This window comes from Equus quagga, chromosome 9, assembly GCF_021613505.1.
Source record: "Equus quagga isolate Etosha38 chromosome 9, UCLA_HA_Equagga_1.0, whole genome shotgun sequence".
Classification (NCBI taxonomy): Eukaryota; Metazoa; Chordata; class Mammalia; order Perissodactyla; family Equidae; genus Equus; species Equus quagga.
In genome coordinates, this window is record NC_060275.1 from 67741951 (window position 1) to 67768062 (window position 26112).

Consider the following 26112-nt stretch of genomic DNA (forward strand, 5'->3'; position numbering starts at 1 on the left):
TTCTTAAAATCATTGGATGCTGCTTTATTTACCAAAGGTGCCGGCCTAAGGCTGGTTCTGCCAGCCAGACCTACACAGGTGGTTGTACGGGGTCCCAGCTCAGTCTTGGTAGGCAAGGCTGGGTCAGCCTTGCCATGGGGGCAGTGTTCCCTCCTGGGGCCCTCACAGGGCCTGCCTGGTGGCAGCAGGATGGGCAGTGAATGTGGCACCATCGTCTCACGAAGGCACTTTCAGCTTTGGGGTCCCCAGGAAGAACTGCAGGATGCGGTCGGCCAGGAAAGCCAGGCAGAAGTCCAGGAGCAGGACCTGGGTGATGACCAGCTTGAACTGCAGGGCAGGGAGTGATGATGAGCTAGGTGCCTGCAGATGAGCCCAGGCCAAGTCCCAGGGCCATGTCCACAGGGCCACTCACCTCCACGGGGATGTCCACGAGGCCAAACTGGCTGTTGAAGTCGGGTGAGGAGCCAAGAAGCAGGCCGATAATGGCCAGGAGTGACAAGGCCAGGCTCCATACTAGGGGCCTGTTCTCAGGCAGGCTCTCCATGAAGGGTGGGCCCTGCAGGGACAGATGGACGGATGGCTGAGTGTTATGAGGGCCAGGCAGGTGAATAAAGCATGCTCAGGTAGGAGCTGGGCCTCACCTTGTAGTTGATGGCAAAGGTGGCCATCTGCATGGCCATGGCCATGATGTACACGGTGCTGTTGACCAGGCTTGGCTCAAACTCCTTGTACAGGTCCACAAATTGCTCCTGCCTACAGGGATGTGTGGGGATCAGGGCCCCTCTGTAGCTCCCGCTGCCCTTGCACAGAGCCAGGGATCTGCCTGGCTGACCCTGCTGGCCTGGCCCTGGTTACCCTAGGGCAATGTCTGTGTGCACGTCCTCGTGCCACCTCCCACCGCAGGGACGTCACCTCCTCTGGGAGCACCCTGTCCGTCCCCATGCCAGAGCAGCACTCACTTCTCAGGGCTCCGGGCCTGGGCCTCACTGTACAGGTAGATGAGACTCAGGAAGTGCACGCAAAACTGAAGCACAACCGTGAGGATGGTGTACAGGTTGAAGATGTTGGGCAGAGGCCGCTCCCGGGAGAGGGTCTTGAGGGGCTGCAGTGGCAGGGTAGGGGTCAGGGCCCAGACTTGCCCTGCGGCCCCCAGCCCACTCTGCCTCCTAGCAGGCCAAGTGCAGAGAGGGTCTCCAAATCCTGGGGGTCACGGTCAGCACCGGTCCTCAGAGACCTGCTCACCCCCGCAGCCCCTCAGCCCAGATGCCACACCACCCTCGCTTGATGCCCACACTCCATACAGTAGTCACAAGGGTCTTAAAATCCACACCCTTTCCCATTCCCCTTGCTCTAGAACAAACCCAAAGCCCTCTCGGGGGCCCATGGTTAACCCAGCCCACCTCCTGCCCCCTCCAGCCACTGAGGCCTTTTTTGAGTCAGCCCACGTCTGTCTGTGACCTTCTGCCTAGTTCCTGGCTGACTCCCTTGTTCTTTACACATTGGCTTCAATGCCAGCATCACACAGGCTTCCCCAACCAACCCCTAGGTCTCCCGCATAGCCTGGGACCCGCTTTGTTTTTTTCACAGCACTGCATTCTCTGAGTGGTCTTAATAATTGTTTGTCCATTTGTCCCCAGCTCACCTGGGGGCTCTGTGTGGCCCACCTGAGACCCCAGGCCATGGACAGTGCCAGGGCCCAAGTTGTGTCACTGGGCGGAGCCTCAGCGCGCACCTGCCCTACCTCCTCATTCCCATCTGTAATGTGGGGACGATAGTTCCCACCCCAAGGGCTGCTGTGATAAAGAGCAGGGATGACACATGGTGGCACCTCTAATAGCCTGCCCTGGCTGGCTTGAGCATCCCTACCCATCAATCTGAGAAGCCTCTTAGCACCTCCAGGGTGGGTACTGTGGCTCAGAGGCAGAGAATACCCGTGGGCTGGGGCAGAGCCCCTGCTTTGTCTCGAGGCCCAGCCCACCTTGGAGCGGGAAATGAAGAGGAAGCAGCCGGCCAGCAGCAGCCCCTGCAGTGTGGCCTGGAAGTCGCTGAACTTGACGCCTTCCAGGTAGAGTACACTCTGACTGTATGCCAGGATGAGGGCGTTGAGTGCCAGAATCTTGAACATCTGCAGTGTGGTCACCAGCGTGCAGCGGCCCTGCTTGATCACGTGGCAGACTGGGGTGGGGGTGGGGGGGGTAGGTGTGGGCCTGGGTGCCAGGAAGGGTGGGCAGGGGGATGGGGTGGGTGGCAGGACTCACTGCATTGGATGGATGAAAGCTTGGAGGTAAAGGGTGCCGCGATGCTGGCATCCCCCAGCTTCACGATGGGCGTGCTCTCGTCCTCGAGGTCCCGCAGCACCTGGCTCAGGCGGTCCTGTGGAGCAGGTGGCAGGGGTGAGACCTGGCCACAAGGGGGTGCTGGTGTCCCCGTCCCATGACTCACCCGCTGGGAGGTTGGCTGCTCCTCAGGGGTTGGGAGCCCCGACCTGTGCCTGGCCACCCTGGAGGTGACCCTACTGCTGCTGTTGCTCAAGATGGGGCTGTCCCGGGGCCGTCGCCGCCGCTCGACAACCCGCTCAGGGGCATTGGCCAGGAGTGCCACACCTGTGGGGGGCAGGGGCAGGGCGTGTGTTTGTGTCAGGATCCAGTGGGAGCCTGCTGGCCCTATGCTGAGGCCCAGCACAGAGCAGGATGTCTGCTCAAGGCCAAGGTGGAGCTGCTGGCCTCGTGGCTGAACCTCCCCAATGAACCTCAGAACATCTATCTTACCTTCTACAAACTAATACTCCATAAATGCTACAGTCGATAAATAAATCAAATAAATATTTACAAAGCACTAAAACTGTTACATTAGTCTTTAAACGTCAATTTGGCATCTGTCCGAGGGTATGAACCCTTAGCAAATGCTTCAGCTCCAACTGTGTCCCCTGACTTGTCCCATCTCTCAGCCTCTGGCCTCAGTGCCTCCACGCAGCGCCTGAGCAAACCAAGCCGGGTCTGCTCCACACAGCTGCCCCAGCCCTGGTGGCCCGGGCTGCACTGTTCCTCAGACACCTGTGTCCCTTCCTGCCTTTGTAGCCCCCTTGGATCTCCAACGCCAAGGGCCCCTGCCTCATCCCCTCACTGTCTTGTCATGCTTTATGACATGTCTCTGATGCTAAGCCTGTGTTGGCAGAGCAGTGAAGGAAGGACAAGGCCCCAGCCCGTGGGGCTCACCCACGTCAGCATGCTTCAGAGCACCCACGTCGTTGGTGCCATCCCCACACATGAGGGTCACGTAGCCCAGCTCCTTCAGACTGGTGATGACAAACTCCTGTATGGGCAGAGATGGGCTGAGTGAGGGCTGCGTGGAGCACCAGGGCCCTGCCTACCTCCGTCATCCCCTGCACTCACCTTCTGTTTGGGGGCCACGCGGGCAAACACCTGCACGTGGGGGATGAGGCGAAGCAGCTGCTGGGGGTCCTCAGCCTGCAGGTGTGCCAGGCCATCGCCAGTGAGGCACAGTGCGTGCTCCAGGGCCAGTGACTTTGGGGAGCCCTGGGCCAGGGGTAGCACAACGCTGCCGTCGATGGAGTGCCACTCACAGGATCGACCTGCAGGGTCAGTACCCAGGGTCCAAGATGGGGTTCAGCCACCCAGATGGACCCCCAATACCCAGTCGGAGTCTCTCCTCTCTGGAGGACCGTCTCGGTCCCCACTCTTTCTCATCTTTCCCAACCCGGATTTAAGAACCTAGGGCCTGAATCACTGAGACCATGTAACAAGCCAGATTCGAACCCAGATAGCTGACCTCAGAAGCCAGGCATTTCCCTAAGCCTCCCACTTAATGAACTCCCAGCCTTTGGGCCTGCTTAAAACCCCGCTCACCCAGGGCCAGGGCACCCCGAGTCACTTCCTCACGCCAGACACTTGCTATCTACTTCCTCTTTCTGGCTGGCTGGCCCAGGCAGGGACTCTTGAGCACCAAGGATGGCTGAGGGGGGCCCACTAGCCCTCCTGGCACTGGCTGGCTTCCCCGATAGGACAGTAACTTTCACCTAGCTTTTGTTGTGGCCATTTTGTTAGGGCAACTTTGCTTGCCAGTCAACAGTACTGACAGCCACTTTGGGCCACCTTCCCACAACCTGTGGGCTAGGGCAGACAGCTGGGACCTGCAATGCAGACTGGGGGAAGGGCTGGAAGCTTCCAGAAGCTGTCCTAGCTGGTGAATGTCACTCCTGAGGCAGACTGCACTGGGCGCCATCCCGTGGTGTCTGACAGACCCCACCCCACCAGCGAGGATGTGCAGCAGCTGGATTTGCCCCTCAATTGGTTTGACTCCAGGGCACTACTTGCAGCCCACTGAGGGATCAGTTCTTGGTCACTCAGGAACAGCCTGTGGCCATGAGCTCTGGAGTTAAGACACCTGGGTTCAAATCCATGGTGACACCAAGGGACCCAGGCAGCAGATTCACTTCCATTTCCTTGTGTATAAAGCAGGAGCCCAACAGCTAACCTAGTCGGCTTCCTCCTTTGTGGTGTGAGGATGGCAAGGCCCCCTTGAGGGCCAGAGGGACCAACATGGTAACAGGCACCAAGCCCTCTGCCCGGGGTCTGGCCATGCTGAGCACTGGCAGGCCCTGCGCTCAGCAGAGGAGCCCTTGCTGTACGCAGGCAGCCTGCCAGGCCCGAGGTGCGTGTGAGGATATGAAACGTGGGCAGATGTGACTACAACCAACCACCTTGTGATTGTAAGTTGCTGGTGATCCAGGAATCAATGACCACCTGCATGCTGCTGGGCATGTGGGTCTGGAGCTCTGGCCAGAGGGCCCAAGTATGCCCAGAAGACAGGGCTGTCTCACAGGTGCTGGATGAGGTGGGGCGTGTTCACCCAGGCCTGGCATACAGACAAGCTGCCAGATGGGAGCTGTCCTTGGACTCAGGGTCCGCTCAGCCCCTGGCCACACAGGGCCTCACCTTTTTCCATGGGAGGCTGCAGGATCAGCGTGTGTGCCTTTTCAATGAAGTGCAGCTCCTGGGCCACATGGCAGGCAGTCAGCGGGTTGTCACCTGTGATCATGACCACCTGAGGAGAGGGTGGAGTCTCAGTGGAGCAGGGCCCAGTGAGTTATTACTGCAGCCTGGAGACCTGGTGTCCGAGTCCTTTTAAGGAAAGCTACAGAGAAAGGTCCTGGCCCCCTTATAGGGAATGGGCTTCCAGGGACCACAATCCACCCCTACTTGGGGCGTTTTATGCATACGATACACACGTGTACCTTCCTGAGAATGGCCATAGCCTCTATTTGCAATACAATCTAAGAATCAACCCTTGGCGTGGATCCTCTTGGCTTGGTAGCTTCCCCAGGTGGAAGGACATAGGCTCTGGCCTCCTGGCTTAGAGCCCAGTGATGGGAAGACAGGTTGTGACTGCTGAGGGTCAGGTGGGGACTAATTATGTCACCACCCTCTGAGATGGCTCACCTCCCAGACTCTAAACTGCATCCTGAGTCCCAAACTAGAAAACACAAAACCACAAGACAGATGGATGTGGCCTCAGTGTTGCCTCCACATCCCCTGAAGCAGCCTCAGTTTTCTCCTCTCTAGGATGAGATAGAGAGTCAGGGAATAGACTTCACCTCCCAGGAACACTAGGGGTCGGAGGAGATGTGAGGAGGGTGGGCACAGGTCAGGTCCCAGAGCATCCTCAGGCCCAGAGCAGTGTGAGCGCCTGAGCAATGATGGCACTCGGCCAAAATCTAAGACGTCCTTGCTGCTGACACCTGGACACCCAAGCCTGGTTGTACCACTGAGGATAGAACTGTCCCCTGATGTCATATCCCCCTCTCTGTAAGGAGATGTGACCACTCTGCCTCCCTTGGGGCCCAGTGGGGAGGGGTCTGGCAGCCATACCCGGTGGGATGCGTTCTGGATCTCACGGATCACAGCCTTGGAGTCGGCCTTCAGTGGGCAGGAAACCACGATGAAGCCGACGAACTTGAGGTTGCACTCCAGGGTCTCCCGCTTCACCTCCCGGGCCTGTGGATAGATGTGGGGCTGCCCTCACGACCTGTCCCCACCCATTCCCATGTTTGGGGTGGGGGAGGTCAGGGAAGGCCCTGTCCTCACAGGAGGAACACTTGAGGACAGAAGGTAAGAGGCAGGGGTAGGGCGCTAGGCACCCTGGCGCCAGAGGCTTGGCTGTGGCTGAGTGGTCCCAGCCCCCGGATGGTGTCTCTACTCGCTGACACTGACAACAGCACAGCATGGAGCCCCTGTGGCTCAGCTTCTGAGATGATAAGGTCGAGACTCTCCTTTGTTAACCACTGAGCAGACGCTCATCCTCTGCTTCACATCAGAAACCCAAAACTCCCTGCCCTCACGGAGCTTGTCTTCTACTGGAGGAGACGTGTAATAAAGCAAATCACAGAGATCTGAATGCTGAGTGCCTGAGGAGAGATGAAGGTAGGGGAATGAGGCAGAAAGGGTCGGGGGCCAGCACTGAGTGGGCTGACTCTGAGAGGGGCTGTGACCACTTTCAGGAACGGGCAGGGCTGTAAGCCTCAACCTGGGCTCTGAAAACAGGGTGGTGACCTGTCGTTTTTTCTGGAAGAAATCTCGCACCCTCTGGGTGCAAGTAGACTGGATGAGGACTGAGAGGAGAGCAGGTGAAGGAGCAGCATTGGTAGTGGAGATGGGAGGAGAGCTGGTAGTGGGAAGTGGGGTGTGAGCGAGAGCCAGGGATGCCCAAGACAATGTGGTGACCAGGTGGTTGGGCAGGGCAAGGGTGGAGCTGGGCCAGAGCTGGGAAATCCAAGATGCCTCCTGTGTAAGGATCCAAGGGTGAAGAGGTAGGAGGCTGGGAGAAGGCTCTGTAGGAGGTGCCAGGATGGGATGGGGTCCGATGAGGGGCGCGGCGTGAAGCAGAGAAGGGACTGAGGACTGAGCGCCACTCAGGGCCTCCAAAGGTAGAGGCCAAGATGAAGATGAAATCACGTCCACTCACGCAGCACTGCGGGTGACAGGAGGCGATAGAGCTGAGGGGCTGGCAGGGCAGCAAGTAGGGAACCTGGGCCCTTACCTGCTGGTGAGTGAGGTGCCCCAGCTCCTTGTACCCCAGCGCCAGGACGCGGGCTCCTTCCCGGGAAATCTCCGTGTGGATGTGATGGTAGTCGGGTGGGCACTGGGAGAACTGCAGAGAACGCAGGGGGATGTCACTGACTGCTCTGTGCCCACCTCCCTTCCCTGGGCTGCGGCCAGCTCACCATGGAGTGCAGGGTTTCAGGGGCCCCCTTCACAGTCGCGATGTAGCAGAGGTCGGTGGAACCAAGCTTCTCGTAGGAGGCGAGCACGGACATTCGCTTTAGGGCACTGGCAAAATGAAAGCGCTGGTGAATTTTCAGCCCCTGAGTTTTAATACTTCGGGGGAATACTTTCTCATCTGGAAACAAATAAGTACGAGTCCTGAGGGCCTTCGCTCCAAAGAGGTAGCCAAGCCCCCCCTGCCCTCTCCACCCTCTTCCTCCCCCAGCCCCAGGCCCGGAGTCTGAGGGGGCTCCTGGCTCCAGGAGGGGTCAGAGCTGCGAGACCTTGGCTTGGAAACCCCTGCCCCGAGCCTTCAGGTGGAGTGGGCTCCAACCCAGGGAGACACACAAAGGCATGGCCTGTCCCAGGTCAGAGCTGAGCCTGTGCCCACCCGCCTGCTGCTGAGTTGGACACACAGGTGTCTCTGAGAGGTGAGGCCCTCCTGGGAGGGGGTACAAGAGCTGGCGGTGTGTCTGCACTGGGCCTGAGGCTCCAGCCCCTCACCTTTGGTCAGTGTCCAGTCTACGGCTGTCAGCATAGCCTTCTCCAGGGGGTCACCCACAAGGGTGCCATCGTCCAGCTGCATAAGGGAGTGGCATGAGGCCAGGGCTCGGTGTGTTTCTACAGGGATGTTGGACACAGGGGTCACCTCCTTCCCATCTCTGCAAGGATGGGAAATAATTGGTTATAGGGTGGAGGCGAGCCAAGTGGAGGGACCCCTGGGAATTGCCAGCCAGGATGACAGAGGAGCCCCCAAACTCTGTGCCAGTCACTATGTGGGGCTGGGGGGAGTGTTGTCTTGGTCCTTGTGACACCTATGTCCATCTCACAGATGCCCCTAGAATTCATGCAGCTGCTTGGGGCCCAAGCTGAGCCCCCATGCCTCTGTCACTCACACTGAGGACTGCATGGGGAGCCCTCCAGATTGGACTTCTAATAGGCCCTCACTTCAGGGGATTGGGCTGGGCAGCTGTGTGTCCTCTGAGCTTCCAGAACACCCTCTGCTGAGCGCCTTGTGGCCCAGGCCCCCAATGCTCACCTGAGCCCAGCCACGCCTCGCACCACCAGGCTGTCACTGGTCAAGGTCCCCGTCTTATCGAAGCAACACACTTCCACCTTGCCGGCAAAGGGGATCCGGAAGGGCTCTGTGCAGTACATGTCTGCGAGGTGGGAGCCAGGGTCAGGGGTCCCACCAGGCCCCAGCCTGCTTGGCACCCCGGCCCTGTCCCAGAGACTCACAGAGCTTAGCCAGGGCGATGAGGGAGGTGTTGACGGCCAGAGACAGCTCGATGGGCAGCTCAGGGGGCACAACTGAGGTGAGAATCAGCGTGCATTCCAGAAACAGCTTGTAGCGGTTCCGGCTGGGGTCCTTAGTACCTGTAGAGACAGGGCTTGCCAGCCTGGGGCCGTGGGTGTAGGGCCAGCAGACAGGTGGGGGGGGGGCCATGGCGCTCACCTTCAATCCACACATAGGCGGCTGCTGCAATGGCAAAGACCAGGAGAAAGAGGATGAAGATGAAGGTTTCTAGGTTGTTCGCAGTAACCCTCTTGACCCCAAATAGGATGGTGCGCAGCAGCTTGCCCTAGAGAGATGGAGGAACAGAGATTTTTCTTACGGGGGTGGCAGCCTGAGAACAAGGGCCAGTTTCTCCCTCTGCTGATGGGGAATGCCTGCCCTATGCCCACAAGTGAGCCCTGTAGCCAATGACGCAGCTGTCTCAGGGACCACACAGCTACGCGGGCAGCTGCCACTCAGCCAAGAGCTACGGAGCTATGGAGACCAGCAGCTGAGGCCTGCGGGTCAGGGAAAGAAGTGGGTGAGATATGAGACGAGCTTTCTGGAAGGAAATTTGATTATCAGTTCCATCAGGTAGTCCTCAGCCTGCTTTAGTGAAGAGTTTACAGTGAAGACTCTGTTCACACCCCAAAGTGTGTGGTAATAGCCCATACGCTGTCTGTGCTCACTACTAGCACCTCAGCTTGGGAGAACGAGCTTGGCCTGGGGCTTACCTCTGCACCCTGGCCCTCATCCCCAGACCTGCTGTCAGAACGAGCCTGTGGGGTGGACGTTCTGGGGTCTGAAAGGGCCTCCGTCTCAACTGTCCACCACCCACCTTGGGCCCACCGTCTCCAGAACTGGGTAAGGCACCATACCTGGGATGTGTTGAATCCAGTCCTCAGGACGTAGGCCACGCACCCGTTGTCAACCGCTGGGGAGACAAGTAGAGACAGTGTCACTCGTGTCTGCTTATCCCGATTCCCTCATGGGCAAGCACACATGGGGATAGTGGGGGTGGCAAGGCCAAGACACCCCCAGATGCCCTGAGGCACCTACGCTTCAGGCCTGTGGTGGCCTTCTGTGGGGGAATGTGCTGCACCACCTTGGTGCCCCCGAAGATCACGTGGAGCCGGGAGTCGGCCTGGAGGTCCAGCACTCGGTTGGGGCTGAGATCTTCAATGGGCTCCTGGGGAGGAAAGTAGTATGGTAAAGCTGATGCCGGTCCCACCTCAGCTTCCTCCTCTGTCCCTAGTCTCTGGAGAGCTAGACCCTGGGTCTGGGAGGAGCTCACCTGACCCTCATAGAGCTCCCCGTCCAACCCAGTGCATCTCGCCAGGTACAGGTGCCTCTGCCTTGTGTGCTCTACCTGCATGTGCAGTGACGACTCCCGTGACTCCACACCTGGCCACACCCAGGATTCACACCCTCCCCGTTTCTCAGCTCACCTCAGTCTGACACCCCAGGGTGCCTGGCCATTCCCCTGATGCTCTTGGCCTCTTATCTCCTTCCCTCTCTCCATTGCCACCCAGCTGCCCTTTGCCTAGGCTTCTGACTGGCAGGAAACTCAGCAGCTCCATCGAGATGCTGCACCCACTTTGCCTCCTACAGCCTCCGGGGCCAGGGGCTCCACCCTCCGCCATCTGTGCCTGGGTGGGATCCCGGCCCAGCCATCAGCCCTCTCCTGGCCTGTTTCCTCCTCTGTGAATGGGACAGCAACGTGTGTGAATAGACTAAGGACACCCCCGAACCCCCAAGCACCTTCATCTGTGGCACTGACTCCCCCGTGAGCATGGCCTCGTCCACAATGCAGCGGCCCCGCAGCAGGAGCACATCACACGGTACCAGGTTCTCCTGTGGGGAGCGGCCTGCAGGGCAGGGGCAGGAGGGTTGGACAGAAGCCCAAGCCAGGGGCTCCCACTGGGACAGAGTAGAACTGAGTCTCACCGATGGAGACGATGTCCCCGGGAACAATCTCGTCGCTGGCGACGGGCCTCCACTTGCGGCTTCGGTAAACCTGGGTGAGAGCAAGGTGTCGTCAGCTCTGGGTGTTCAGGCGCACATGGTGTGGGGACATCCCCAGAGCTGACAGCACCCTCCTTCTGCCCTGTGCCTGCCCCAAGACCAACAGGAGCCCTCCCCATTCGGTCTTCCTGCTGGCCACACCTGGATCATGTGAGGCTTATTGCCCATCTTCCGGATCTCTGACATGTTACGCATCTGCTGCTGCACCAGAGAGGCCTCAAAAGCCACCAGCATGGAGAGTGTGAAGACGCTGTAGTACCAGTATTCGTCCAGACACCAGAGCCCCACGCAGAACACCTGTGGGACATGGGCCAGTCTGTCCCTGCACCCACCCATCTGTCCATGGGAATGCCATATATACCCCTGCAGAGGCTGGGATGGCACACCAAGATTCCATCCATGGGCTTGGACCCACGAGGGGAGGGAAAGGTTTTTGGGTTTAGAGGTGGATACGGGTTGCTTTGGCTGTGAAAGCACTAAGGAACAGGGTGAGGAAAAGGACCAGAGCTGCTGCTTTACCTGGAACACAAAGAATGGTGCTGTGGCTCTCTCCTTGAACAGCTCCGAGAAGTCGGGCACCACCATCTCAGCCCTACAAGAGACCAGATCCTGTTCTCTACTCGTGGTGGAGACCGTGGAGGCCCCACTCTGACACCGCTACCTGGGGGCACTGCAGGCCTCCCTGGGAAATGAGGTGCTCCAGGAAGCCTCTAGACAGGACGCTCCACTCAAATATGGCTTTCCTGGTTCCCAAGGTACCGGGGTAGACATGCTGCCCACTCCCAGCCTTGTGCTCCACAGAACCCAGATGAAGTTTCTGAATCAGCAACAGGCTCTTCAGGCAGCCATCCACCCAAGCGGGGCTGGTGCGAGACAAGAACCCATCTGGTCGGGTGACAAGGCAACTGGAGAGTGAATGTCTGACTGTGGGACAGGAGCCCTGAAGCTGCACAGAGGCGGCCAGCAGCTGGGTGCCAGGGAGTCCCCTGGGGCCTAAAATATGGTGCCTGAGTCTCACTCCACTTTGGAGAGGGGAGGTCTGGAGCCGCTATTTGCTAAAAACTCCCTGAATAAAAGCCCTGGAATATGAAGAACTAGGCCTAAGGTGTGTTCTATGACACTGTATAGTGGGCCCATGTGGCCAGGTGACCGGCCAGAACAACTAGGGCCACCGTCACGCTGCCCTTGAAGTGGAGGGATGTCCTGGACATGGGATGTGAGAAAACAAGGGGCCCCACTGTGAACAAACAACAATTGAGCCTCATCCTGTATTGCGTCGGGCACATCTGCATGAGTAGGGATGGTATGAAAGGGAATGTGCCAGGCTGCCACTGTGGTTGACCTGGGTGGGGGGATGGTAAATGCTTCTTAAACATCTTCATAGTAGATCGATAGTTGTGATAAACAAGTTTGTAGTTCTCTGAACAGCAATTAAACCAGGAAAGGTTCCCTAGAGGTTTTGAGGATTTTTGGTTGAGGATGATTGTCATGGTGGCCAGGACAGGGGCTCTAGAGCCCAGCTCTGTCCCCTCTCAGCCACATGTCAGCATGGGTGGTTTTGGTGATTAAAGCAGAAAGCTCGTACAGAGCATCTGCCATTCCACACAGTACAACTGAGAACTTTTCTGCTTGCTGACATCGTTTTATCACCATTCCTGAAGTGCAAGGATATGGACGGGGAAAACATCGAAAACTTACGCTTAATGAAAAAATTCAAAACAAAGAGGAGAACTAAATAATAACGAGATAAGGAACAGCAGTCAAGCCTTGTGGGCCACAGGCCAGGCTCCCACCAAGAGATGCCCCTGCCATGGGGAAGCGCTCTCGCCTGCGAGCCCTCCAGGAGTCTTGTCACAGGTAAGTTCAGGGTACACTAGACTAGAGCAGGTTTCTCAGAGGGTGCTGGCCACCTTCATGTAGGAGGTTTTGCTGAAAAGGTGGACTCTTCCGTCCTCCTTCGCAGGCACCCAGACTTGGGAGCATGGCCAGGCAGCTAGATTGTAACCATGGGCAGAGCCCAATTTCTGCCAGCAGGGGCAATGCATGGGGACATGGGGACTCACTTGTTGCTCCCAAACTTCTTCTCGGCTGCGCGGATCTCCGAGTCCTCCTGGAACCCTCTGTTGCTCTGGTAGTATGAGAAAGCATTTCCCACGGGAAAGGCCACTGGGAGGAACCGCTTCTTTTCTAGAGCGTCGTAGGAATACTTTATTTTCTGGAATTCAAAGGACAGCACCTCCTGCCCATCTTCGCCCTGTGGGAGAACATGTGTCTGTGGCACAGGCCCCTGATCTGGGCGTGTCAGCGCCTGGGAATCCCACCCAAGCCATGCTAGGGCAGCCTCGCAGGCAGTCCCTACCTCATTGCGATGCAGGGCCACAAGCTCAGTGGAGCCATTGTTGGGGGTTGGCACCACCTTCACGAAGGTCACTTTGCTGGGGTCATACTCCTGCAAGAGGCAAAGCGCTGTGCTGAGCCCTTCTTAACCCCCAGCTCCACAGCCCTCACTGGGGAGGCTGCAGGTACAGCAGCTCTGTGCACATGTTCCAGAACATGCCACTGGGCTCCAAGTGCTGGCTTGGCCACTCCCTAGTCTGTCACTTGGACAAAGAACAACACCTTGCCACACCTTTGGTCCCGTATCATAAAACTGGGGTCATGGACAGCAACCAACACCGAAGACTCTGCTGAAGATGACAGGAACTCAAACAGGAAGAATGCCACCTGGCAAGAGGTGTGCCCTCAATCCACGTGAGACAAGCTCTGTGACAGCCTACCTGGCCTGCTGCTTCCTGCCCTCCCATCCCCCTTCAGGCTGTATCCTCAAGGGATTAGGAATGATGAGGCTTGAGGCTTGTCCATGCCTTGACTAAGGGCCTTGGCACGAGCTGTTTTCTCTGCCTGGAGTACTTACTCATACAATCAGCTTCAGGCCTTTGCTCAGATGTCACCTTCTCAGGAGGCCTTCCCTGGCTGCTCCATCTAAAGTTCCCTCATGACATTCCTATCCTCGTCCTGATTCTCTCCCTCTTTAGCATCGTCAGCTGAGGACAAGTTCTATCCCCCCCACCAATACCACGAAGGTGAAGGGTTTTGTCTGTTTTGTTTACTGCTGTTTCCTCAGCACCTAAGACACGGAGGCATGGAATGGGGCTCTGTTAGCACTCCTTCAGTCCTGAGCTGTATCCATCCACCACTCTCTGGCAGACCCTGTGACGTGTGTGTTTGGGGTAGGGGGGCCACCATGGTGACCCCAAGAAACAAGGCCCCACCCCTTGGGGAGTCTATGGGCCACTAAAGCCGGCAGAAAATAACAACAGAAGACATATCCAGGAACTCTGGTGACTTCATAGAAGAAAAGTGCAAAGTGCTACATGGGGCAGCCCCATGCCAGGTGCTTTGCAAATGTCATCTATTTCTTCTCACGATGGTACCCTAAGGTAGGCACTATGGTTCTCACTTTACACAAGAGGAAATTGAAACCCAGAGAGCAGCGCACCCTGAGAGCTCTGAAGCAAACTCAGATCTGCCTATCCTAACCCCACAGCTGCTTAGCTCCTCCTTGTTCTCCATCCCTGGAGAGGAAGTTAACAGTCACACTTTTTAGGTGCAGGCCAAAACACAGCTGAGAGTTTGGGGGATGTCACACTCTCTTCAACTCCCCTTCATTTTTTTGTCCCTCACTAGGGTCTCTCACTGTACTGACTTGAAGCCACCAAGCTCAGAAGTTTGAACCGGTCCCCTGGGATAAGGGAGTGTGGCGGGGGGGCTGTTCTGTCTCTCTCTGCAGCCCTTGGTGCTGTTCCCTTTCCCTCTTCTTTCAGCAAACACAGGTCTGGGATCAGAGGGGAGGTTGGCTGCAGGCTGACCTCAGCATTCCTGACTCCAACCCTGCCATAAGTCACTTGCTAACAAATAGCTCCTGCTTCTCTTAAACACTGCGATTAACTGCATTCCAAGCTCGTTTGGGTTGTACTACCCGAGGGCTTCTGAGCACTGGACAGCAGAGTTCTCAAACCAAGCTTCACAGACAGGGAAACCCACCCTGCAGGTCCGGTCTCCCACTTTAAAAACCAAGGTAAGACACAGAAGAAAAACAAAGCAGGAGTGTTTCCAGGAGAAACAACCCAGTACTCGCTATTATGGAAGCTGGCATTAACAAGCTCTATCAAACAGCGCCATACGCCAAGCCCCACGTTAACCTTCCTATAGGTATTACCTTATGGATCTAAATGACTACACCAGGGGGAAATTCCAGAGGAGGGAAGAGAGTCAGACCACGCCAGGTCGCACAGCAAGTCAGCAGTGGGTCCAGGATTTAGCCAGCGCAGAAGCGCAGAGGACGCCCCTGGGAACCCAAGCCCAGTAGATGCTGGGCCCGGGCCGAGCCCAGAACCAACCCGAACGCCGTGCTGCGATTCGCGGCGAGGCCCGGCTCGTGCCCGTGCACTTACCGGAGTGCAGGTGAGCGCGCAGTGCGCGTGCACGGACCAATGCCCCGAGAGGACAGTGAGCGCGTGCGCGAGGCAGATGGAGGCAAGCACGAGCAGCGCAGCCTCAGGGACCTGCGCCCAGCTGTTGCCCCAGCCCCAGCAGCCGGCGGCCGCGGCGCCCAGCCAGGCCGGGTAGAGCAACCCCGCGAACGGCAGCACCGTGAGGCGCCGCAGCACCGCCAGCCGCCGATACGGCCACACGGCGGCCACCAGCTCGTCGCCGCTCGCTATCAGCGCTGGCCCGGCGGCAAGGAGCGTACGCGGCTGCGGCCCGGGCTTGGGCTGCCCGCCGGGCCGGGCCCCACAAGACACCGCGTTGCCCGCCGCCGCCGCCGCTGCCGCCGCCATCTTTCCCAGCGCCGCGCTCGCTTCCGGGCAGAGGCACCGCCTCACTTCCGAGGTTTTACTTCCGGTGAGCCCTGGGCGCCGCTGTGGCAGCCGGGAATGGGAAGAGCCAGGGTAACGTAAGGGGCTTAGTCCGGAAGTGGCTACTCAGGGCGCCGCCATGACAGGCTGTGGCCGGAAGGAGAGGCAGGAGGCCGCCATGACAGAGAGGGCTTGAAAAGACTCAGGTGGCCTTCCGCATAGCCACGGCCGACTGAGACCGGAAAAGGCGAGACAAGGCGGACGGGGCGCCACCACGACAAACTGAACCGGAAGAGGTGAGCCCTCCTCCGAGAACACATCCGGCTGTCTGGGTCACAGGGGCGGAGCCTGGACTCTGCGGAGGCGGGGCCAATCAGGGAAGCGCCCGCTTTCAGGGGCCGAGGCCTGGGCACGCCGAAGGGGCGGGGTTTCCGTGGGGGCTTGGGAGGGGCGGGGGGCGGTGGTTTCTGGGTGGTTCTCCGCCGGCCGGGGAAGCGCTTCCTGCGGGGTCCTGGGCAGGCGGCTGTGCTGGCTGGCTTAGAGAGCCAACATGGGACACAGCCTCATTGGACGAAAGCCATCATGTAATAGGTAATAATTACGCACCCAAAGTGCTACTTTAACATAAAAATATGGAAAAGTGGTGTTTATTTGAAATGAGATATTATTTTGTGCTATTTACTTTTTTGTTACATAAATGCTGTTTGAACAAAACAGTAGCAATGTGTATTGTATATAGTACATTTTTGTTTCTTTGTTTTTTTTTTTAAAGATTTTATTTTTTTCCTTTTTCTCCCCAAAGCCTCCCAGTACATAGTTGTGTATTCTTCATTGTGGGTCCTTTTAGTTGTGGCATGTGGGACGCCGCCTCAGCGTGGTTTGATGAGCAGTGCCATGTCCGCGCCCAGGATTCGAACCAACGAAACACTGGGCCGCCTGCAGCGGAGCGCGCGAACTTAACCACTCGGCCACGGGGCCAGCCCCTGTTTCTTTGTTTTTTGACTCAGCAATTTGAACTAATTTTTAAACTTTTTATTGGATATTTGAATTTTGTAGGCTATATTGTTGCATATTCTTAAGATACATAAGTAAGACTTTGAAAAAGGAGAACATAAATGCAATAGGACTTAGATATACTATAATAAAAATGACGATGACATTGCTTTCTGTCCCATTACACAGTAGGATATTTTTATTTACAGTTTTCTTTTCCAATAATACTTCTCTGAAGGGACTGCAACCTTTAGGACATCCTTTTCTTTTATGAAATGATAAAACTAACTCAAAGGAGCATTTATCAAGTAATTATCAAGCCCACAATTACTCTGATTCTTGGTGTCATTCCAAGCTAAATATCCTCTCAACTAGAAGCTTTCAGTATGGATTTTACTTACTAGTAACAACAGGCTTTTTTGACTTGTAGGAATTAATTTCTAGCTCTCCAAATTAGATTTGTTTTGCAGACCAGCTATTTGTCAATCAGGTCTTTGCATCTATAAATTCATCATATGCCAAAATGTGTCCAAAATGTTCATTATTTTTGAACACTGTGAAGCACATTGGATGTCATCATAAGTTAAACCTCCCTTTTTCAAGGACAATGGTTTTAAAACATAGAGGTAATTTGAAGTTGTGAAATCAAAGTTGAATTACAAATAGTTACATTTTTAGGCAAGAAACTGAGAACATACTGTTTAATTTGACTGCCCCTTTCTGGTGACATTTTGAATTCAGAAGCAGTCTTATTTTAAAACAGGAGTCATTTTTCATGGTATGAGTTTTTGTTATAACTTCAAACAGTTTAGGGGCAGTTAGTTCATCCTTGTCTGGCCTCCTTATGGCCTCTTCAAAGATCACCAAAGAGTTTTGGAGAAACAGCATGTCAATTTCTGCTTGACTGTAATTGTTTTCTCCATTTGAATCTTCAATGCCAAATTAGAGGAGGGCATTTTTCTTTTCTCACACTTTGAAAATAGATTTTATGGCCGGCCAACTTAAAAAAACTCTTGTATTAGAGTAGTTTTAGGTTCAAGCAAAAGTGCAGTGAGAGAAAAGTACAGTGATTTCCTATATATCTCCTGCCCCCATGCATTTATACCCTCCCTGGTTATCAGCTTCTCCCACCAGAGTGGTGCATTGTTACCAAAAAAAGAAAACCCAAAAAAACAAACCAAGTCATTGTCTGTAGTTCACCCCTGGGTCACTCTTGGTATTGTACATTCTGTGGGTTTGGACAGATAAATAATGACATGTATCCATTATTATGGTCTCAAACAGAGTAGTTTTACTGCCCTAAAAATCCTCTGTGCTCTTCCTCCCCCCAACCCCTGGCAACCACTGATCTTTTTACAATCTCCATAACATTGCCTTTTCCAGCGTATCATACAGTTGGAATCATACAGTATGTAGCCATTTCAGATTGGCTTCCTTCACTTAGCAATGCATTTAAGGTTCCTCTGTGTCTTTTCATGGCTTGATAGCTCATTTCTTTTTAGCACCAAATAATATTCCGTTATCTGAATGTACCATAGTTTATTTTTCCATTCACCTACTGAAGGACAACTTGGTTGCTTTCAAGTTTTGGCAATTATGAATAAAGCTGCTATAAACATCCATGTGCGGGTTTTTAATTTTTTAATGGTGACATGATAACATACATTTCTTTCTTTCCTTCCTTTTTTTAATTCATGTTTTCCAGTTTTATTGAGATATAATTGACATATAACATTGTGTAAGTTTAAGGTGTACAACATGATGATTTAATACACATGTGTATTGTGTAATGATTACCACAGGAAAGTTAGTTAACACCTCCATCACCTCACATAGTTACCTTTTTTTGTGGTGAGAATGTTTAAGATCTATTCTCTTAGCAAACTTCACGTCTACGAAACGGTATTACTAATTGCAGTCACCGTGCTGTACATTACATCGCCAGGACCTTTGTAACCTTTGACCAACATGTCTCTATTTATCTCACCCCTCAGTTCGTGGCAACCCCCTTCTGCTCTCTATGAGTTCCATGTTTTTAGATTTCGCATGTAAGTGCGGTCACATAGTGTTTGTCTTTCTGTGTCTGACTTCTTTCACTAAGCATAATGCCCTCAAAGTCCATCATGTTTTCACAAATAGCAGGATTTCCTTCTTTCATATGGCTGTAAATCTGTCATCCATCTATCTATCTATCTATCCATCCATCCTCATCTCACATTTTCTTTATTTGTTCATTGGTAGATGAACATTTAGGTTGTTTCAATGTCTTGGCTATTGTGAATAATGCTGCAGTAAACATGGGAGTGCAGACATCTCTTTAAGATACTCATTTCATTTCCTTAGAGATAGTGATTTCTTTTGCTTTGGATATATAACCAAAAGTATGATTGCTGGATCATATGCTAGTTTTATTTTTAATTTTTTGAGGAACCTCCATACTGTTTCCCGTAGTGACTGTACCAATTTACATTCCCACCAACAGAGTGCAAGGGTTCAATTTTCTCCACATGCTCACCAGCATTTCCTATCTCTTGCCTTTTTATTTATTTATTTATTTAATTTTTCATTGCGGTAACATTGGCTTATAACATTATATAAATTTCAGGTGTACACCTGTTAGATTGGCAAAAACATCCAAAACCAAGAACGACAAATGTTGGAGAGGTTGTGGAGAAAAAGGAACCCTCATACACTGTTGGTGGGAATGCAAACTGGTACAGCCACTATGGAAAACAGTATGGAGATTTCTCAAAAAGTTAAAAATAGAAATACCCTATGACCCAGCCATCCCATTACTGGGTATCTATCCTAAGAACCTGAAATCAGAAATCCCAAGAGTCCCTTGCACCCCTATGTTCATTGCAGCATTATTTACAATAGCCAAGATCTGGAACCAACCTACATGCCCAGAAACTGATGATTGGATAAAGAAGATATGGTATATATACACAATGGAATACTACTCAGCCATAAAAAAAGACAAAATTGGCCCATTCGCAGCAACGTGGATGGACCTCGGGGGTATTATGTTGAGCGAAACAGGCCAGTCAGAGAAAGACGAACTCTATATGACTCCACTCATAGGTGGAAGTTAACATATTGACAAGGAGATCTGATCGGTGGTTACCAGGGAAAAGGGGGGGTGGGGGGAGGGCACAAAGGGGGAAGTGGTGTACCCACAACATGACTAACAATAATGTACAACTGAAATCTCCCAAGGTTGTAATCTATCATAACATTAATAAAAAAAAAATTTCAGGTGTACATCATTATATATTTTTGATTTCTGTGTAGATTACATCATGTTCACCACCCAAAGATTAATTACCTTCCATCACCACACACATGTGCCTAGCCACCCCTTTCACCCTACTCCCTTCTCCCTTCCCCTCCAGTAATCACCAATCCAATCTCTGTTTCTATGTGTGTGTTTGTCGTTGTTTTTGTCTTCTACTTATGAGTGAGATCATACGGTATTTGACTTTCTCCCTCTGTTTCACTTAGCATGATACCTTCAAAGTCCATCCGTGTTGTCACAAATGGCTGGATTTCATCCTTTCTTATGATTGAGTAGTATTCCGTTGTGTATATATACCGCATCTTCTTTATCTGTTCGTCCCTTGATGGACACCTAGTTTACTTCCAAGTCTTGGCTCTTGTGAATAATGCTACAGTGAACATAGGGGTGCATGTATCTTTATGCATTCGAGTTTTCATGTTCTTTGTAAAAATACCCAGCAGTGGAATAGCTGGATCATATGGTAGATCTATTCTTAATTTTCTGAGGAATCTCCATACTGTTTTCCATGGTGGCTGCACCAGTTTGCACTCCCACCAGCAGTGTATGATGGTTCCCTTCTCTCCACACCCTCTCCAACACTTATTGTTTCCTGTCTTGTTAATTATAGCCATTCTGTCTTGTCTTTTTGATGATAGCCATTCTAGCAGGTATGAGGTGCTATCTCATTCTAATTTTGATTTGCATTTCCCTGATGATTAGTGATGTTGAGCACCTTTTTGTTTACCTGTTGGCCATTTTCATGTCTTCTTTGGAAAAATGTTCAGATCCTCTGCTCATTTTTTAATTGAATTCTTTACATTTTATTACTATTGAGTTGTATGAGTTCTTTTTATATTTTGGATATTAACCCCTTATCATACATATGGTTTGCAAATATTTTCTCCCATTCTGTAGGTTGCCTTTTTATTTTGTTGATGGTTTCTTTTGCTGTACTGAAGCTTTTTAGTTTGGTGTAGTCCCACTTATTAATTTTTGCTTTTGTTGCTTATGCTTTGGTGTCATATTCAGGAAATCACTGCCAAGACCAATGTCAAGGAGCATATTATCTATGTTTTCTTCTAAAATTTTTATGGTTTCAGGTTTTATGTTTAAGTCCTTAATCCATTTCGAGTTAATTTTTGTGAGTAGTGTAAGAAGTGGGTCCAAACTCATTCTTTTGCATGTGGATATCCGTGTGGATTTCCCAACACCGTTTATTGAAGAGACTATCCTTGCCCCATTCGTAACTCCCTTGTCAAGTATTAATTGACCACGTATGCATGAGTTTGTTTCTGGGCTCTTGATTCTGTTCCATTGGTCTGTGTCTGTTTTTATGCCAGTACTATACTGTTTCGATTACTATAGTTTTGTAAGATAGTTTTAAATCAGGAAGTGTGATGCCTCCAGCTTTGTTTTTTCTCAAGATTGCCTTGGCTATTTGGAGTCTTTTGTGATTCCATACAAGTTTTAGGATTGTTTTTCTATTTCTGTGAAAAATACCATTGGGGATTGCACTGAATCTATAGATGGCTTTGGGTAGTATGACATTTTAACAATATTAACTCTTCCGATCTGTGAACACAGGATATCCTTCCATTTGTTTTTGTCTTCTTCAATTTCTCTTATCAAGGTGTTATGGTTTTCAGTGTATAGATCTTTCACTTCCTTGGTTAAATTTATAATTAAGGCGTTTTATTGTTTTTGATGCTATTGTGAATGGGATTGTTCCTTATTTCTTTCTCAGATAGTTCTCTATTGGTGTATAGAAATGCAACTGATTTTGTATGTTGATTTTGTGTCCTGAAACTTTACTGAATTTTTTTATTAGTTCTAACAGTTTTTTGGTGGAGTCTTTAGGATTTTCTATGAAAAGATCATATCATCAGCAAACATGACAAATTGACATCTTCCTTTCGAATTTGGATGCCTCTTTCTTTCTTTCTTTCTCTTCCTTCCTTCCTCCCTCCCTCCCTCCCTTCCCTCCCTCCCTTCTGTCCCTTCCCTCCCTTCCCATCCTTCCCTCCCTCCCTTCCTTCCTTCCTTCCTTTCTTTCATTCCTTCTTTCTTTATTGCCCTGAGCTAACATCTGTTGCCAATCTTCCTCTTTTTGCTTGAGGAAGGTTGTCGCTGAGCTAACATCTGTGCCAACCTTCTTGTATTTTATGTGGCATGCTGCCACGGCATGGTTTGACGAGTGGTGCTAGGTCCACGCCTGGGATCCGAACCTGCAAACCCTGGGCTGCTGAAGCGGAGTGCACAAACTTAACCACTACACCATTGGGATGTCCCTGTTATTTCTTTTTCATGCCTGATTCCTCTGGCTAGGACTTCACTATTTGAATAGAAGTAGTGAGGGTAGGCCCTCTTGTCTTGTTCCTGATCTTAGTGGGAAAACTTTCGACCTTTCACCACTGAGTATGCTGTTAGCTGTGGGTTTGTTATATATGGCTTTTATTATGTTGACGTATGTTCTTTCTATACCTGCGTTTTGGAGAGCTTTTATCATGAAAGTATGTTGAATTTTGTCAAATGCTTTTCTGCATCTATTGAGATGATCATATGATTTTTGTATTTCATTCAATTAGAGGTGTGCCTCATTTTTTTTTTCTTTTGAGGAAGATTAGCCCTGAGCTAACTGCTGTCAATCCTCCTCTTTTTGCTGAGGAAGACTGGCCCTGAGCTAACATCCATGCCCATCTTCTACTTTATATGTGGGACGCCTACCACAGCATGGCATGCCAAGTGGTACCATGTCTGCACCCGGGATCTGAACTGGTGAACCCCGGGCCGCCAAAGCAGAACGTTCACACTTAACCGCTGTGCCACCAGGATGGCCCCCCAGGCATACCTCGTTTTGTTGCACCTTGCTTTATTGCACTTTGCAGATATTGTTTTTTACAAGACCCTCCACCAGTAAAAAGATTGGACTGCTGAAGGGTCAGATGATGACTAGCAATTTTTAGCAGTAAGAATTTAATTAATTAAATGTATGTTTTTTTTAAAAGGCATATTGCTATTGCACACTTAATAGACTACAATATAGTGTAAACAAAACTTTTATACGTGTTGGGAAACCAAAAAATTCATGTGACTCACTCTGTTGCAGTATTCACTTTATTGTGGTGGTCTGATACTGGACCCACAGTATCTCTGAGATAGGCCTGTAATATAGTGTACCACATGTAGTGATTTGCATATCTTGAACCATCTTTGCATCCCAGGATGAATCTTGCTTGATCATGGTGTGTGATCCTTCTAATGTACTGTTGAATTTGGTTTGCTAATATTTTGCTGAGAAATTTTACATCTATAATCATTAGGAATACTGGCCTATAATTTTCTTTTTTGTAGTGTCCTTATCTAGCTTTAGTAATGGGGCAATGCTGGCCTTGTAAAATGAATTTGGGAGTGTTCCCTACTCTTCAATCTTTTGGGTAAATTTGAGAAGACTTGGTGTTAGTTTTTCTTTAAATGTTTGGTGGAATTCACTTATGAAGCCACCTGGTCCTGGAGTTTTCTTTGTTGGAAGGTTTTTGAGTACTGATTCAAACTCCTTGTCGTAGGTCTATTCAGATGTTCTACTTCTCCTGATTCAGACCTTTTAGGTTGTATGTTCCTAGAAATTTATCTGTTTCTACTAGGTTGTTCAATTTGTTGGTGTATTATAGTTTATACTAGTCTCTAATGATCCTTTGTATATCTGTGGTATCTGTTGTAATGTCTTTCATTTATAGTTTTATTTATTTGAATCCTCTTTTTTCCTTGGAAGGTATAGCTTAAGATTTGTCAATTTTGTTTGTGTTTTCAAAAATAGAGCTCTTAGTTTTGTTTATCTTTTTTATTCTCTGTTTCATTTATTTCTTCTGTGATCTTTGTTATTTCTTTCCTTCTGCCAATTTGGGCTTAGTTTGTTCTTTTACTAGTTCCTTGAGGTGTAAAGTTAGGTTGTTTGTTTGAGATCTTTCTTTTTTCTTAATGTAGGCACTTATCGCTGTGTGGTGTAAGTGCCTGACATTAAGCTTTCTGATTGTAGCTTTAGTGCCTGACATTGTTTATTATTTATTTTTTATTTTATTGAGATTGTAATAGTTTATAGCATTGTGAAATTTTGGTTGTACATTATTATTTGGCATCACCATATATGTGAGCCCCTTTATCGCTTATGCCCACCCTCTAACTCCCTTCCACTCTGGCAACCACTTATCTGTTCTGTTTGTCCATGTGTTTGTTTATTTTCCATATATGAGTGAAATCATACCATGTTTGTCTTTCTCTATCTGGCTTATTTCACTTAACTTAATACCTTCAAGGTCCATCCATATTGTTGCAAATGAGACAATTTTGTCTTTTTTTATGGCCGAGTAGTATTCCATTGTGTATATGTACCACATCTTCTTTATCCATTCATCAGTTGATGGGCACTTGGGTTGCTTCCACCTCATGACTATTGTGAATAATGCTGTGGTGAACGTAGGGGTGGGTAAGTCTCTTTGAATTGTTGATTTCCTGTCCTTTGGATAAATACCCAGTAGTTGGATAGCTGGGTCATGTGATACTTCTATTTTTAATTTTTTGAGAAATCTCCTTATTGTTTTCCATAGTGGCTGCACCAGTTTGCATTTCCACCAGCAGTTTTTGAGGGTTCCCTTCTCTCCACATCCTCTCCAGCGTTTGTTGTTTTTTGTCATGGTAAGTATAGCCATTCTAATAGGTGTAAGGTGATATCTCGTAGTTTTGATTTGTATTTCCCTAATGATTACTGATGTTGAACATCTTTTCATGTGCCTCTTGGCCATTTTTCTTTGGAAAAATGTCTGTTCATATCCTCTGCCCATTTTTTGATCAGGTTGTTTGTTTTTTTCTTGTTGAGTTGTATGAGTTCTTTATATATTTTGGAAATTAACCTCTTGTCTGATATATGATTTGCAAATATTTTCTCCTAGTTGGTGGGTTGTCTTTTCATTTTGTTCATTGTTTCCTTTGCTTTGCAGAAGCTCCTTAGTCTGATATAGTCCCCTTTGTTTATTTCTCCTTTTGTTTCCTTTGCCTGAGTAGACATGGTGTTTGAAAAGATCCTTCTAAGACTGATGTCAAAGAATGCACTGCTTATATTTTCTTCTAGGCGAATTATGGTTTCACATTTTACCTTCAGGTCTTTAATCCGTTTTGAGTTATTTTTTGTATATGCTGAAAGATAGTGCTCTACTTTTACTCCCTGCATGTGGCTATCCAGTTTTCCCAGTACTGTTTATTGAAGAGACTTTCCTTTCTCCATTGTATGTTCTTGGCTCCTTTGTCGAAAATTAGCTGTGTGTAGATCTGTGGTTTTATTTCTGGACTTTCAGTTCTGTTCCATTGATCTGTGTGTCTGTTTTTGTACCAGTACCATGCTGTTTTGATTACTATAGCTCTGTAGTATCAAAGTCAGAGATTGTGATGCCTCAAGCTTTGTTCTTTTTTCTCAAGATTGCTTTAGCCATTTGGGGTCTTTTCTTGTTGCATATGAATTTTAGGATCCTATGTTCTGTTTCCTTGAAGAATGTCAATTGCTTTAGCTATTTGGGGTCTTTTCTTGTTTCATATGAATTTTAGGATCCTTTTTTCTGTTTCCTTGAAGAATGTCATTGGGATTCTGATTGGGATTGCAGTGAATCTATAGATAGCTTTAGGTAATATGGACATTTTAATTATATTTATTCTTCCAGTCCATGAACATGGAATATCTTTCCATTTCTTTATGTCATAATCAATTTGTTTCAATAATGTCTTACAGTTTTCCTTGTATAGGTCTTTCACCTCCTTGGTTAAATTTATTCCTAAATATTTTATTCTTTTTGTTGTGATTGTAAATGGGATTGTATTCTTGACTTCTCTTTCTGTTAGTTCATTGTTATAGTATAGAAATGCAACTGATTTTTGTAAGTTGATTTTGTACCCTGCAACTTTGCTGTAGTTGTTGATTATTTCTAATAGTTCTGATGCATTCTTTAGGGTTTTCTATATATAAAGTCATGTTGTCTGCAAACAGTGAAAGTTTTACTTCTTCATTACCAATTTGGATACCTTTTATTTCCTTTTCTTGCCTAATTGCTCTGGCCAAAACCTCCAGTACTATGTTGAATAAGACTGACAAGAGTGGGCATCCTTGTCTTGTTCCTGTTCTCAGATAGATTGTTTTCAGCTTTTGTTTTGGGAGGTTTTTGATTACTGTTTCAATCTCTTTACTTGTGATTGGTCTATTCAGATTCTCTATTTCTTCTTAGTTCAGTTTTGGGATGTTGTATGAGTCTAAAATTTATCCACTTTTTCTAGATTGTCCTATTTGTTGGCATATAGTTTTTCATAGTATCCTCTTATAGTCCGTTGTATTTCTGTGGTATCCATTGTAATTTTTCCCTT

The 26112-nt window shown here is 50.0% G+C and overlaps 1 protein-coding gene across 1 annotated transcript; it reads right to left on the reverse strand.

The window, feature by feature from the left end:
- On the reverse strand, positions 1-15440 carry ATP13A1 (ATPase 13A1). Its single transcript, XM_046672007.1, has 26 exons — positions 15036-15440; positions 12941-13030; positions 12645-12835; positions 11101-11173; positions 10723-10878; positions 10504-10573; positions 10318-10424; positions 9616-9745; positions 9435-9490; positions 8737-8863; positions 8520-8657; positions 8320-8440; positions 7785-7942; positions 7241-7416; positions 7057-7167; positions 5889-6014; positions 4956-5064; positions 3393-3592; positions 3216-3312; positions 2443-2603; positions 2259-2373; positions 1979-2175; positions 960-1102; positions 642-753; positions 413-556; positions 1-327 (listed from the first exon to the last, which is right to left on the reverse strand). The coding sequence occupies exons 1-26, from the start codon at positions 15420-15422 to the stop codon at positions 217-219; spliced, it is 3606 nt and encodes a 1201-aa protein (XP_046527963.1). The 5' UTR covers positions 15423-15440; the 3' UTR covers positions 1-216.
- Positions 15441-26112: the final 10672 nt, after the last annotated feature.